The 15,602-nt window shown below is 38.4% G+C and overlaps 1 protein-coding gene across 4 annotated transcripts in view; it reads left to right on the top strand.

Annotated features, from left to right (window-relative positions):
* Nucleotides 1-921: 921 nt before the first annotated feature.
* The window catches only part of dnmt3bb.1 (DNA (cytosine-5-)-methyltransferase 3 beta, duplicate b.1), a 44,835-nt gene continuing 30,154 nt past the window's right edge, over nucleotides 922-15,602 (top strand). For 3 of the 4 annotated variants that reach the window (XM_028011027.1, XM_028011028.1, XM_028011025.1), the window contains exons 1-2: nucleotides 922-1,065; nucleotides 10,062-10,167. In XM_028011027.1, the coding sequence (XP_027866828.1) occupies nucleotides 1,064-1,065; nucleotides 10,062-10,167 (108 nt within the window). In that variant the 5' untranslated portion in view covers nucleotides 922-1,063. Of the gene's footprint in view, nucleotides 1,066-1,141; nucleotides 1,262-10,061; nucleotides 10,168-15,602 lie in introns of those variants that run through there. The other variant, XM_028011029.1, reaches the window with a different exon arrangement.

Raw genomic sequence — 15,602 nt, 5'->3', positions numbered from 1 at the left:
GTTCATTTATAAGAGGAAAATATCTCCCTATAAGAAATTTATGATTGTGTTTTAGAGACACTAGATAAAAAAACAAAAAAGAGAAAATTTCCTCCCCCAAAAAATCTGAAACATTGAGATCAATCTTAGAAATTTTTGGGAGTTTTTGAGTTTGAAATGTTGAAAATTTGTGAGAAAACATTCTAAAATTTTGAGATTCAGAAATTTCAAAAAAATCTGAGATCAATCTCAATATTTAGAAATTTTTTCTAGCAGATTTTCAACATTTCAAACTCTGAAATTTTAAAGATTTTTCTAGGGAATTTCTGAGATTAATTGCTACATTTTGGAGAAATTTTAGCAACTTTTTAGATTCAGAAACTTTTTAAAAAATCAATCAATTTTATTAGATTAATCGCAACATTTCTAAATATTTTCCCACAAATTTTGATGTTTCAAACTCTTTAGTTTATCTCCAATGGCCCTAATACATACAAAACTAAATTAAGTTTCCAGTAAGAAAAGCCTATTTTAAGTTCTTAAGGTTCCCTGGCAGATTATTTAATCATAACAGTCAAATGTTTTCCTGTAATATGCAAAAATTCTTGGTAAGATTTTGTGTTTTTGCAGGTCACAGAAGTGTTTTTCTTCAGTTGTTGAATGTGTTTCTATCACTTTGTATTTTTGTGTCTTTATTATGTACAGCATTTGAACTGCCATGTTGCTGAAATGTGCTATAAAAATAAACTTGTTTGATTGATTTTCTTTCACTTTTGAGTTGTTTACTTAAATAAAATCAAAGTTTTGCTGACAAAATATGAAAAAAAATCAAGGGTTGTAAGGGTTTGAAGGTGTTTTTAAGTTAAGGTGGAAATATGTTGCTTCCAGAACTGTAGAGCTGCGTGAATGATGGCTTTTTTTTTTCTACTGGGGAGAAAATGGGAGTCGACATTTCCACCTTTAAAAGCCTGCGGCAGCCAAACATCCGTGTGGGACTCCAGATCCACCTCGGCTCTCCAGGTCAACATCTTCCTCCTGCACAAGTTTCAGCTGCGGATGCGCGCAACAACCGCGGATATTGATTATGTAAGTAAAACCCGTGTCTGTCGTGTTTGTAACACTTTAACTCATCTGTTCGAGCTGCAGCGTGAGTTTTCTGCGTGTTACGCGCAGGTTGGTTCCCCTTGTAATTCCTGCTCTGCGCACGTGTAAAGTTGGCAGGTCGCTCGACTTTGCCCCATGTGCGCAGATCAGACCCAGAGCTGCTGCAGAGTCCGCTCAGGTAAGACCTTAAACATCATCTGGGGAAAACTCTGAAACACCACTGGAAGGTTTTGCATTTCCCTCTCTTATCCCCGGACGTTTATTCGCGTGTTTCGCAGCTGTTAGCGGGTTTAGTGTCAGGAAAACTCCGCTATTTTGCGTTCAAAGTGAGCTGTTGTACAACCGCATCATACATGGCCGGCTCACCGAGGAATGAGCTGCAGATATTTGACTCCTTCATTTTGTGCGCTAAAATCTGTTTTAATCACCAATAAGCGGGAGTTTTTTTGTAAAACAGCAGATTTTTCTGCTGTATTTTTTAAGAGTATGTGGTTAAGTGTTGATTGTGCTTCCTTATTTCCTGGTTTTGGACATGCTCAGGTATTTGAACATGTACAGACGGTGGGGATTTTATACTGGCTGAACTTCCTCCTCTTGCTCCTGTTATTAACCGGTGTTATTAAACAGGTTTGGAGTTAGAGATGAAGAAGCAATGATTTTTTTTAAATCACAGCATGTTCCAGGGAGATGCAAATCAAGGCTGGAAGAAAACGGGAGGAGACGGGAAGAAATACTGTGATTTCCATGCAAGTAGCCAATTTAACCAATAAAGTGGCAGAAACGTTTAATTCAGGAGATGCAGGCATCATTGTGGGTAAAAATGATCTGATGGGACCGACGTCCACAGAACCCAGCATTGCATAGGGTTCAAATCAACTGCAATATTTGTTAAACTTTCTGTGAAAAACCAACCAAACCCGTTGAGCAACCAGTTTCCTCCTCACCTGTGGGGGCGCTGCACCAAGAATCACTGAGAACAGAATCCTCTGAAGAAGACACTGAGCGCAATTTCCTCCTTCTTCACCAAATGAGACTAAAATGGAGGCGTCAGATTTTAGCGGTTGAAGGATTTCTCTTTATCTTAGGCAAAAATTTCTCCATTTCTCCTGCTAGCGCTAGGCTAGCACGTTTGTTTTGGTTGTATTTACCCAGAAGGCCCTGTGCTGTAGTCCACTTCCTGCTTTTGGAGCGGGTTCCGGTCCACTTGGTGTTCACATATGCATTCAACTGAACCAGAGTTCACTTCAAGACCGACGTTTGGAGGTGGACTAGAGTTAACTTTGTCTAAAAACGTAAATATCTCGTTTTTTCTTACTAACATACATGTACTAATATATACTGCCACCTGCAGGTGGGAGGTAGCACTTCAATGTTTTTTACCTTTTATGCAGAAAGTTTGCAATAAACTCACACCTATGCATTAAAAATGAGCAGATCCTTTGATTTCAAAGCCCAGCAGCTTTTTTAATCCTACTTAGGTCTGGACTTTGACTGGGCCGTTGACACTTCTTGATTTGTTGTTGTGAATTTGTAAACATTGTCCTGTTGATATGACCCAGTTTGGAGCAAACTCCACCCCAGAAGAACACAGACGCCAGGCAGCAGCGCACTGTTTACAGAAGGAATAATGGAGTTATTATAATAATTAGTTATAAATATAATAGTTATAATTATTATTTATAGTTATCACAGTTACAAGTCAACACTTGCTTTTAAATTTCTGCTCAGTCATAAACTTTTAGCTTTTCCAAAAGTGTTTTAGTCTGTTTTAGTTTCCTTGCGAAGACTAAATATGTACGAGTGAGATGTTGTAGATCAAGGGTGTTCAAAGTGAGGTTCGGGGGCCCTTTGTGCTCTCTCGTTTGAATTTATGAGGCCCCCTCGACTACAATTTGAAAATAAATTAGGACCAAACTATGACTTTTAAATCAAAATCTACTTCGATTTAAAAGTTACAGCGATCATCTGGTTTCCCTCTGTTGTCATGGTAACCATGACCACTAAATTACACCAGTATTAAAACTTTGATGAATACAGCAAGTTTTTAAAAAAAATAAACATTCTGTTTTTATTGCTGAGAACAGATGAAATATGTTTTAGTTTAACAGGAAACCGGATGCTATTATAATTCTGATTATTCGTTTAATTAAAATAGTTCATCCTCAGTTTATCGCTGAGTCACAAATTTTACTGGACGATAAATTGTCCCTGAAGTTATTGCGATAAACGATAATATTGTCGTTTTGAGACCATTTTTAAATAAAATAATGATAATAATGGCGTAATAAAGCAAGAACACATTCAAACTTTAAATTGATCTTTGATCTTCATTAACATTAAAATTCGAATGAACATTTAACATTTTAAATATTCAAAATAAATAAGCAAAAGTGCAAATAAATTGGACTTTGAAGTCTCTGTAAATAAAACGGCTCCAGTTGAGTCCAAAGCAGCAGAAAAACAATAAATCCTACAAATGGAAATGATTGAGTTTGTTTTATTTATTATTGAATGCGACAAGCTTTGTTAAGTAGATTAAAGAAAATCTCATTTTTGTTCTTAGTTTTTGAAAAAGATCTGTTTTGTTTGTTTTGAGGCAGTGTGGATGTTTTCCATGTATTTGTGTCCATCGTGTCTGGAGCGAGACCCGCGGCGCTTGGCTGCGGGGCCGGTTCTGGACGGGAAGGGGCCATAAAGTAACGAGGGCCGAGGAATGCGGGCCCAGAGAAAGACCCGAGGGGCTCGGCTCCCCTTCACGCACACATGCACACCGTGCAGGGAGAGGCCGGTCCCCTCCAGCAAAGTGGACCCTAATCTCTCGCCACCGCGCGGCTTTGATGTGATCCCCCGCGCCGCCGCCTCCTTGTCCTCCCTGACCCCGTGTGGTTGGCCCCTCGCTCTGCCCTGCGCTCTTTCTCTGCTGCTTTATTTCAACCTCTTTCTTTGTCACTAAAGACGCAGAGAAGTTATGCGCTGAGGATACAACGTTTCAGCTTCTCCTCGCTGTGGAAATGTTTGTTCGTCTTCAGCTCTGTAGGAAAATAATGAAACTCCTGACTCAAAAGTGAAAAACATGTCAGGATACAAGAGTTTCATATCAGTCGATATTGATAATTATTGATTAGTTTGTTGTCTTAAATATCTGAAGTACAGATAAACGGGTGGAGTGACCTTTCCAGTTTTATCCACAGTTTTCTCTCTGTATTTTTTTATTTTTAAGCAGTTATAAGGCGAAACCTTAAACTGCTGCTGCGCCAGTTACTCAGCAGGTTGTTGCTAGGTAACCGAAGAGTGAGAGAGCTATCACTTCAGAGTATCCCAGCTGAACCTGAACGCAGCATAAGCAGCTGTTGGGAAAATTTCCAAGTTTACCCGAACAGCCGAGGCCTAGTCCAAGGCTTCCCAAACTTTTCCATGACTTGGCCTCCCAAAGAAATTAATCTGCAGACGGTGCTAACAAATCAACTTTTACAATTTTCTTTTTATAATTATTTTTAGGAAAACAGAGATTTAGGGTCCCGTTCGTCACAGTCTGCGACAAATACTATTATTTCATATCCAAATTGCTTTGACTAGGCCACTAATCATCATTGTCTTGTGTTTGATCAATTTTTTTATTCTATTTTGCTGTTTAATAAACCTCTTGGCGCCATGTTGAATTCCTAACAGGAAGTTGTGTTTGTTTTGAAGCATTCTGATTGGCTGACAGGTCTTAGCTTTGTGCTACACTGCCCTCTGTGGGTTTGGCATGTTTACTGCAGCGGCGGATTTGTGCTGAAAACTTTCCTTTGCGTACAATATTATTTTTTTAAACAATATGGTGAAGATATTTGTTGTTATAAAGACTCGGCTACGTGGTTAAAATGCCTGAGTCTTTAAAAACATGAAGTTTTTTAAATTTCTCACATTTTAAATGTTTATTATTCACCACATGAGACTTTATGATTGTAAATGTTGACCAACTGTCATTGGTTGAGCTGACCATGAACTGCACTGTTTATCAAATTATTCTGGATTAAACTGTGGGATAATCTGACAGCAGAACCAGTTGTAGTTAAAAGATTGGACTTTTCCCAGAGAAATATGTTCTAAATTGACTTTTTTTCAATCTATGCTTCGTTTTTGTGTGAGAAATAATCCGACTTTGTTACGTTAAATGCGGTTTTGTTCCCTTCAGGTTGTTTTTGAATAAATCCTGAACCTGGTGGATTGTTTTTGCTGCGTTTTGATCCGTTGCTGAGCCGGCCACGGGGCCCGGAGGATCATTTCCATCCTGGTGTCAGATACTTTGTAGAACTCCGGATGTTCCCAGTCTGTCTCTTTTTTGGTGTCATGATAAAGATCTGAAAAACTGAGTTGGAACAGAATGAGATCATAGCCGATCAAACAGCTAATTAATACTCCCCCAGGCACATTTTCTGGTTTTATCTGTGAGGAATCTGTGTTTTTCTCACAGTTTGTCCCATCGGGGTGTTAATGTGGGTGTTAGAAAGTTTCAGTAATGGAAGGTAATTGTTCTCCTGGTTTGTGGAAAGTGTAAATTCCTGCTGATGTGACTGACAGGATGGATCATTTTTACCTGAATAATATCGAAATGGAAGTGGATAAAACTGGACCAAACTTGGTTTATAACTTTGTAATTTGAAACGTCTAAGCCTGATATAAAGAAGCTTATTAGGGTTTTAATTTGCCTCATCGCCTCTCTAATCTGCTTATTATGTAGAGTCGGTGTTGTTCCTGTGAGCGGTAAAACGTAGCTAAACAAGATGGCTCCTTATGCTGTTCGTAAAGTTAAAAATTAACAGCAAAAATTTGGGTGTTTTAGCCCCTAAGAAAAGAAATGTTTTAAAGTTAAAGTTAATTTCATTTATATAGCACCTGGGTAAATAAAAATTAAATAAAATGTAGGTAGTCCACTTCCAGTTATTGGCAAGTGAATTTGCAAAAAGCAAAATGTTTTTGTCTTTGCTAAATATTTATATTGAACCTAATATTAATCCTGCTAATTAAATAGTTAGTTTGTAACTATGACATTTAGAAATGAATGAATAACATGGTGAAAATATAATTTTGAAAAATGAACCTAAATTTTTCTCTAAACAGGCTAAATAACCAAAATTAAGCGTTAAATTTTGCCCCAGGTCAATGTTGGAAAGTTGAGTGGAAGGAAGAAGTGTGTACCAGTGACGGTGGTAACCGTAATGTACAGCTTGTTTAGGAGTTTGGGGAAGCATCAGAACCGTAGCTCAGCCATAAACCAGCAAATATGGCAACACTTGATGTTTCTGTTTGCAGATAAACTTTCTGAAGATGCTGATTTCATTTTCCAGCAGGACTTGACTCTGACTCATGCTGCATATGTTAGCAAAAGACTTGGACTGGCCTTTAGCCAGAAGGTAACAACAACCGTGGGAAAGAGGTGGGCTGCTCTTTCTAAACACATAATAGGTTCTTATATTTAGTGTTTTTTATAAATTAATTTTGTGCCAATTTCTTGGCTCTGATTCAGGCTGCCCATGTTAAAGCAAGCTAAAAGCTACAAAACTAGACATTTTTCTCATGCTACAGGTAAAAAATTTTAAATCAATATTCAGTAATTATTGACTTAAAACAAAGTCTTACATTTTACTGAAAAGTTATTTGTACGTTTGTTTTGTTTTACTCCAGGTGTGGAAAGATATTTGCACTGGAAACCAGATAAAAGTCCTGAGAAAGATTTTGTGTTTTTGCAGTGAAGCAGTCGGCACATTCATGCTTAGGATGTTTATTTGGTCACAGGAAATAACTTCACTCTAAAAACTGTGGTATTTTTTCCAAAAACCTGTCATGCTGTGGGGAGATTACTTCATGCTGAACTCAAATCTATAATCCATAATTCTGGTAAAAAAAATTAAAAAGAAAGACTGGTTCCACTGGCAGGTTGTTTCACTTGTGGGAAAAATATGTCAGTGAAATAATCTACCAGTGGAACCAGTGCTTTTAAAAAATCACTATTAATAAATTATTCACTTAAAACAATCTCCTATATCCTGTTAAAAATATATTTATAAGTTATATTTACGCTACAAATAATTGGTAAGATTGCCCTGCGACAGACTGGCGACCTGTCCGGGGTGTACCCCGCCTCTCGCCCGGAACGTAGCTGGAGATGGGCACCAGCAACCCTCCCGACCCATTAGGGACAAGGGTGACCAGAAAATGGATGGATGGATGGATGGATAATTGGTAAGATTTTGTGTTTTTACAGTGTAGGTCTCGGTTTAGTTGAAGTGAACTCTGGTGTGGTTTGAATCCATATATGAACGCCAAGCGGAGCAGAAACCACTCCAAAAGCAGGAAGTGGACTACAGTGCAGGGCATTCTGGGTAAATATAACCAAAATAAACGCATTAGCCTAGCGCTAGCGGGAGAAATGGCCCGTGAGCTTTAGCTAACAACAAAAAAGAAATCCTACAACCGTTTAAATCTGACACGACTCAATTGTTGTTTACATTTGGTGAAGAAGAAAGTCGTTCTTGTTTTTCTTTGAGTGGTTCTTGGTGCAGCGCCCCCACAGGCGATGAGGAGAATAGGTTACACAAAGAAAATTAAAATGTTACAAATGTTGCCAATCGAATCGAGTCTATGGACTATATCATTTGTGGAAAGCAGCCATCGCTTAATAGGTGAATGATGATGCACTTGTTGATAAAAGTACAATAACTTCAGAAAATATGTCACCCTGCACCATGTGCTAAACGTATTCACTGCTGTTTGATGACTGCTTGACACAGCAGTCACAATTTATCAATAACAATTTAGATTCAAATAAACATGTGATCAATAGCTATAGATAATATGTCTGATAGAATATCCACTATTCAGTATCGTCACTTTGTTAGAATATTCACTTAAATCCGATCCAGAACCGCACGGCATCCTGGGTGATGTAGGCAGAGGAAAGACTTTAGCCGCTCAACTACTCAGCTAGCTGAGCAAAGTGAGTGGAATCAACTAACTCACTTGCTCTTCGGTTGCCTAGCAACACCCTGCTGAGTAACTGCCACAGCAGCAGTTTAAGGTTTTTACTACAAACTGCTTAAAAATAAAGACTTGCAGAGAAAACTATCAAACAGGTTATGACACCAGTTTGGCTGCCTTAACCTTTTGTCCAAGATATTTAAAACAAAAAATCAATCAATCAATCAATCAAATTTTATTTGTATAGCACATTTCAGCAGCAAGGCATTTCAAAGTGCTTTACATCATTACAAACACAGAAACACAACGCAATATAGAATCAATAATCAAAACACAGCATTAAGTCAAGTTCCATCAATAAATTTGTAATTGATTACATTTCAAATACAATCCTAAACAGGTGGGTTTTTAGTTGAGATTTAAAAGAAGTCAGTGTTTCAGCTGTTTTACAGTTTTCTGGAAGTTTGTTCCAAATTTGTGGTGCATAGATGCTGAAAGCTGCTTCTCCTCGTTTGGTTCTGGTTCTGGGGATGCAGAGCAGAACCAGAACCTGAAGACCTGAGAGGTCTTAAAAAAATAATAAATAATTACCAATATCGACTGATATGTAAATATTATACATTGATACATTTTCATGCTAGCTAACTGTAGCTTCACTAATGTCTCTGGAAGTGACTCGTTTACTTTAAACTGTAAAAATATTCCTGGGTTTATTTGACATTCTGCCCTGAAGTCACAGAATAATGAAGTTTTTTTTGTGGTAAACTCTGGATGACTTTGGCGTTTAAGCTTCTGAAATCCTCGTCACACTCTCGCTAATCTCAGGCTGGTTTCTGTGACTCAGGGCAGGTCGGGGTGTCGGGTAAAACCCGGTTGCCTCCGGGCTGCCCTGCGGCGACACGTCGCAGAAACCGAACCCCGTGTGCGACCCGGTTCGGTCTCTGTGGATTTGCTGCGTCGCTGCGCCACAGACGGCTGAGAGCCGTCAGTCATGTCCACCAGCATGGAGGCTCAGAGGAATGCAGCTACATGAAGTAGCGGCGTTGTGTTTATTGAGCATGTAGGGACACATTCGCGGTGCCAGACTGTATCTGTTTACCTGAAGGGCTGCATGGGCATGTCAGCTCCAGAGCTGAAGTTTTCCTCTCACACTTTCTCTGTTTACCTTTACGCTCCTATTCTTACATTTTCTCCCATTTAGTTGCAGATAACCTGCGTTTAGCTACATGTTTACTTTAAAAGACAGATAAATATTTTAGATGAAACCTGGAGAGCATCCCACCTTGGATCGATTTAATAATCCTCTAAAACGTTAAAAAACAGAATTCAGACCAAAATGGCAGCTTAAATTTGTTCACATTTTTATGTTTTTATCCATCCATCCATCCATTTTCTGTTCTCCCTTTGTCCCTAATGGGGTCGGGAGGGTTGCTGGTGCCTATCTCCAGCTACGTTGCAGGCGAGAGGCGGGGTTCACCCTGGACAGGTCGCCAGTCTGTCGCAGTATGTTTTTATTAAAATTTTGTTAAATAAACCAAGACGAAGTTGTGCATGATTGGGAAGTGGAAGGAAATTAGTCTGATATGATAAACTATTTATAAATTAAAACTCAATAATTTCTCTTTCTACCAAAAACTGGATGATGAAACTCTTCAGTGTGGTGTTTTGGCCTCAGCTAAACCTTTTTTTGTTTTTGGGGATAATTTTATTTACTGAAATTTAATTATTTATTTTATTTGTTGTTTCTGATGTTTTATTTATTTATTTTCAATATTTAAAATGTCTTCCAGCTCCAGTGTTAAATGTTCACTATAGTTTAAAGTATATTTATCTTTGAATATGTGTTCCTTCATTATTATTACAATTATATTACTTGTAAACTATCTTAAAATGACAATATTGTCATTTATTGCGATAATGTCTGGAACAATTTATCATCTGTTATTGTGGCAGGCCTGGAAGGAAAATTTGTGTGGTTGTAACAGGATTTCTCCTCCTCTTCATCGTTTTCTCCTCAGGTTTGAAAAGGAGTCAGGAAACCAACTGGACCCGTCAGCTACAACAGCCATGCCTTCCAACAACTCCGGAGCGATCCTGTCAGAGAGCAGCAACGTGACCGCCACAGTAAGACACACACACACACACACACACACACATAAACACACAGACATAGACCAGTGATATCGATTAAAACATTTAACCACTAGGTATTAATCACAATCGCTAATTGTGATTTTTAAAAATCAAGCAAATAATTCACGGTTAATCACGATTAGTTGTGATTAATCGCGATTAATTGTGACTTATTGTGATTAATTGTGATCATAATCATTATTATTTGCTTCATTTTAGTTTTTTTTTAATTTTCTTGGCCCATGACTTTTTACTCAACAATTTTGGCTCATCTGACAAAAGTTTAGACACCCCAGTTCTAGTTATTCCACAACTAAGATAAATGCAAAAACTTTGTTACTAGTTGGGAATCAATTTTATTATATCTTATACACCATGTTCACGTTGGTGTACCTAACTGTCTGAAGAATATGTTATTTATCCGTAAAGCAGGGGTGTCCAAAGTGTGGATCAGGGGCCATTACTGGCCCTTGGCCTCCAACTGCAACTAAAAAATGATCCAAATTTATCCAGTTGAATAATGAATAATGTGAAGTAAAACACAAATTGTTTGTCTTTTTATAACCGAGCTTTAACAAAAAGCAAACTCACCTTTATTCAGATACTTTTACTGAAATGATGCACAAAAATCAGCTTTTATTTAATTTAGTAAACTTGGCTGAATGTAGAAAACGCTTTGAAAGAAAGTGACCCAGTTCTTGTTCTTATTACTGAACACAACACATAAATTAGATGATTTTCTTTTAATACAGGAAATGTGCAAAATATATTTGGCCACTGTAGATAAAATAGTAAAAAATAAAATTAAAAAAGAGTAACAAATTTCCACCAATAAGCTCAGAAATTTTCATTACAAACTTGGAAATGTCTCAGATTAGAAAGTTGAAATTTTTTGACTTTTGAAACTCAGTAAAATTATTTTGATTATTATTTATCTACAAAGGCAATAACACTCTATCATACAAACCCCTTTACATTTTGGAACTACAATAAATATCCAGTACGGGGGAAAAATCTGGCTACTTTATTTGCCTGATTTTAGCTTGAATTTCCTTTTTGGCCAATATTACAAAAAGTTTGGACACCCCTGCTGTCGGGGTTGAAAAAGTCTCCAAATGCAAAAACCATCTAAACTTGTAGGTCAGATTTGCTTCATTTGGACCGCCCAGAACCCTTCAGAGGGCCGCAAATGGTCCCTGCGCCGCACATTTTACGCCCCTCCCACTCAGCTTTCGGAAGAGTTCAGCAGACAAGTGAGAGGAAGAGCTCAGCGTTGGCTCTGCACACCTCTGTGCGACCCAGCTGTGCTGTAAGGCAGCGACTGTCTGGCTGCCAAGGCAGATGCCTGGACGGGAGTGCCAGCTCGTCACATGGCTCTAATTGAGAATGCATGTTGGCTGTGAGGGCGTCTTCCTGCGCTGCACACAAACAGCTGCATCCGCACAAGGCGGCAGCAAGAAAACGCTGAATAGATGCAGCAATGGAGGAGCAGGAAGACGAATAAAAGGATTTAATGAATTGAAAATGAAAATATTTGAATACTTTACGCTGCAAAGACGTTTGCTATAATGTCCGTGTAGATTTATTATCTATAGTGAACCTGTTTCAAACCTTTGCTCCTTCAGTCATAAACGCTCAACGGGGCTCCCCTCGTCCGTTGCCACGTCTTCCTCTTTTTCACTCATATATCACTCTATCTGAAAGGCAGACTTCCTTCCCTCAACCATCTGTCGTTCTTTCTGTTCATCGCTTTCTCTTCTGCAGATTCTGCTAAAAATGAGACTTGGCGTGAAAAGCAAGATTTGTGTTTGTGCTATTTGGTAATAAATCTTGCGCCGCTGGAAAGCGTTTTTTTCTCCTTTAAACAGAGGAACATTTGTAAAGAAACGTGAGCAGCAGAGCTCAGTATGCGGGTTGCACTCATGGAAACTCGCCAAACCGAATCTGGAAGCACAAATAGCTTGTTTTGCAATTCACTCCTTGGTTTATGTTGTTTCTTGGACCGTATGTTGTGAAATAATGGAGCAATTTAACAATCAGGGTGAGGAAGAACCATGCAGACAGTCACCAGCACGGTCACACACTGATGTGGGATGGAACCCCATTCATCAACCAGCATTTGTAGAAAATCAGCCAATGTTGCTGCCAGTGGTTAGCACTGCTAGCTTAATGTTCTAATCATAAACATTAGTCAGCTAATGCTAACGCGCTACAACAACTCAGTATTTAGTATAAGCTAATGCTAAAGTGCTATATTTTACCATTTTAAGTTGTAGGCACCGCTAACTAAGAAGATAGCTGTGCTAATCAAAAAGCTCTAATCATAATCCTTAGCTCTGCTAATGCTAAAGTGCTATGTTTACCATTTTGATTAGGGGAAACTGCTAACTAAAAGCTTAGCTGTGCTAATCACAAAGCTCTAATCATATTAGTTTCACTAAACGCTACACCAACAAGGTATTCAGTAGAAGCTAATGCTATGTGCTATGTTCACCAATATGAGCGCTACGCCAACACAATATTTATTAGAAGCTAAAGCTGAATTATATTTTAATATTAAACAAAATAACAACATGAATATAAATGCCTAACTATTTGAACAGTCAACCAAAACTTTATTCAACTGAAAGTTTACAAAACACTCAAGTAAACCACTGCTTTATAATTTACAGGAAGATATTGTTACATCTGGTAAGTTAGTTTGCGGTTCTGAAACACACAGAAAGGCAATTTCAGGTCTGAAATGTACAAAGAAAAGGACAAGTGAATAAAAAACTGGGTATTTCAAAGCTTTCCTCTGTTTTTCATCTTCCAAAGGGCTAAAGCAGCCATAGCATCGTCACACTGGGTTGCCTCTTTCACAAAACGCCTCAAGCTGTGACTGAGAAACCTTCTGGGCCTTTCTGTCTGAAGCGAAATCGTCAGCACTGTAACGGCTGAGGTGTGCAAGCTGCCAGCTAGCTGGCTAATTTAATTCAGAAACACTCAGGGACCGGTTTGGTGCGTCACCCACACAAATTATTTAGCATTTAGACACATTGGACGAGTCTCTGTGACACTAAAAAGGAAGAAATGCTTCACTTTCAGCCAACGGTAGCTTTTTCATCAGTGGTTACGCTGGAGAATATAAGGAAGCAGATGTTAAACTCCAGTGATGTGTTTGTCTAACAGTAATTACATGTGTGACCCTTTTAAGTCATGTTCTAACGTTCTGGCTTCATTTTCCTGAAGCTTACGTTTCCTCATGACTTGACAGCTGGATTGGTGATTTATGGCCGCCCAGAGGCGGCTCCAGGACCAGCTTCACAGCTATACGACTGTTTCCTGAAAATGTAAATGTTAGCCAAAGATAGACATGTCTCCTTTAGTTCCATTGTTATCAGGAGTCAACTTGAGTTTACTGGTTTTGCCTTCAGTCCCATTTCAGTCTCTGGAAACCCACAGATAATCACAGCGGTTTTACTGAAAATGTGCTGGACATTCTTCAGGGAATAGGCTGGATTTCTTTAAACCTTGTTGTGCTTCTCATTTTGTTTGAGATACAGAAGTAAAGCGAACACATCATACGAACATTTAATGTTGAAGTTTTGCATATAGATTTAGATTTAGGCCTGCAGATTCTGTTCTATTAAGGACTAAAATTGCAACATTTGTTTCATTTTTTGAGTCAAACTCTTTGGGCGACCTGTTCCCCTCCTCGCCTGTGGGGGCACTGCACCAAAAACCACTGAAGGAAACAACATGAAAACCCCTGAAAAAGGCATATTCTCCTGTGCAAAATCTAAACAAAATGAAGCCGAATCAGATTTTAGCAGTTGTAGGATTTCTCTAATGTCTTTGATAAAAGATGACAAGCCATTTCTCCTGCTAATGCTAGAGTAGCGTGTTTGCTTTGGTTCTGTTTACCCAGAATGCCCTGCGCTGTAGTCCACTTCCTGCTTTTGGAGCGGTCTCAGGACCACTTCACGTTTGCATAAACATTTTAACTAAATCGGATCAAAAGACCATGAGCCGTTATAATATAATAATTTTATTTAGCGCTTTAGCATTAGCTTTGGCTAAATACCTTGTGTGTATAGTGTTTTAGTATTAGCAGAACTACTGTTTATAATTAGATCTGTTGGGCTAGCGCAGTTAGCATTTTAGTTAGCGGTGTCCCTTATTCCAAATGGTTAAACATAGCATGTTGGAATTAATGCCTAGTTTGCATAGTGCTTTAGTGTTAGCATTTATAATTAGCTCATTTGGGTTAGTGCAGCTAACTTTTCAGTTAGCGGTGTTCCCTACTCAAAATGATTAAACATAGCACTTAAGAATGAGCTTCTACTAAATGCCATGTTGGTGTAAAGCGTTAGCATTAGCAGAAGTAATGATTATGATTAGAGCTTCAAGGCTAGCACAGCTAACCTTTTTTAGCTAGTGGTGCCCACAACTCAAAATGGTTCAGTTTATTGCTTTAGCATTAGCTTAAACTAAATATGGTGTTTACCTGTTGCAGTAATTAGTTTTAAATAAAGTGTATAATATTGGCAGCTTTAGTTAGGAAAAGCTTTTCCACCTGCTTTCCTCTCTTAACTCCTTTAAGCTGTGATTTGACTGGCCACCTGTGCAGAGATTTGCCCTGCTAAATGTTCTGCATCTTAGATTAGCATCGTTTGAAGTTGATAGTTGGAAGTGAAGACAGACAGAAACACCCTGGGGAAATCTCAGAACATACTGAGTCACAGCGAAGGTGAAAACCTGAAAGTGTTTTCAGGTTTTCGTCTGCGGTTTGCCCCCGTTGGACTGTAAACCTGCTCATCTGTTAGCGGTGGGAATGTTTTCCTCACCTGGCGGGACCTCCCCACAGGCGCCTGCTTTAATGATTGACGCCTTTCAGCCAAAGTTGAAAAACTTTAATGGCTTGGTGGGTGGTGGGGAAAAAAGGTGCACATTCTGAGGAATATGCAGTGAACTGTTAGAAATAAGTGGAAAAGTAGAAAAAGGAGAGTCTCTCTCTACCTCGGCTGCAGGAGTTTAAAGATCTTAATGGTTTTGTTGGTCCAAGGCAATGAAGAAGTTCAAATTAAATTTCTTCTCTTTTTGCTTATTTTTGTCACAATTACATGTTTCAGATCATCAAACAAGTTTTAAAATCAGATAAATTGTATGAAGAAACACCTGATAACTGGTTTGGTCACCACTGAGTGCTAACTGATAATGGGGCCCACTCTTTTATGCAGAATCAGTCAGTATCAATCAGATCAGTCAATATCGATAATTATTATTAAATTTGTTTGTTTTAAATATCTGAAATATGGAGTGACCTTTCCTGTTTTATCCAGTTTTCTCTCCACTTTGTTTTTTTATTTTTATTTGCAGTTATGAAGTGTAACCCACATTGCGTTCAAGGATTAACAAGATTTTAAATAATCAGAATTAAAATT

This window comes from Xiphophorus couchianus, chromosome 24 (assembly GCF_001444195.1).
Source record: "Xiphophorus couchianus chromosome 24, X_couchianus-1.0, whole genome shotgun sequence".
Taxonomy (NCBI): domain Eukaryota; kingdom Metazoa; phylum Chordata; class Actinopteri; order Cyprinodontiformes; family Poeciliidae; genus Xiphophorus; species Xiphophorus couchianus.
This window is presented reverse-complemented; position numbering and strand designations above follow the sequence as displayed.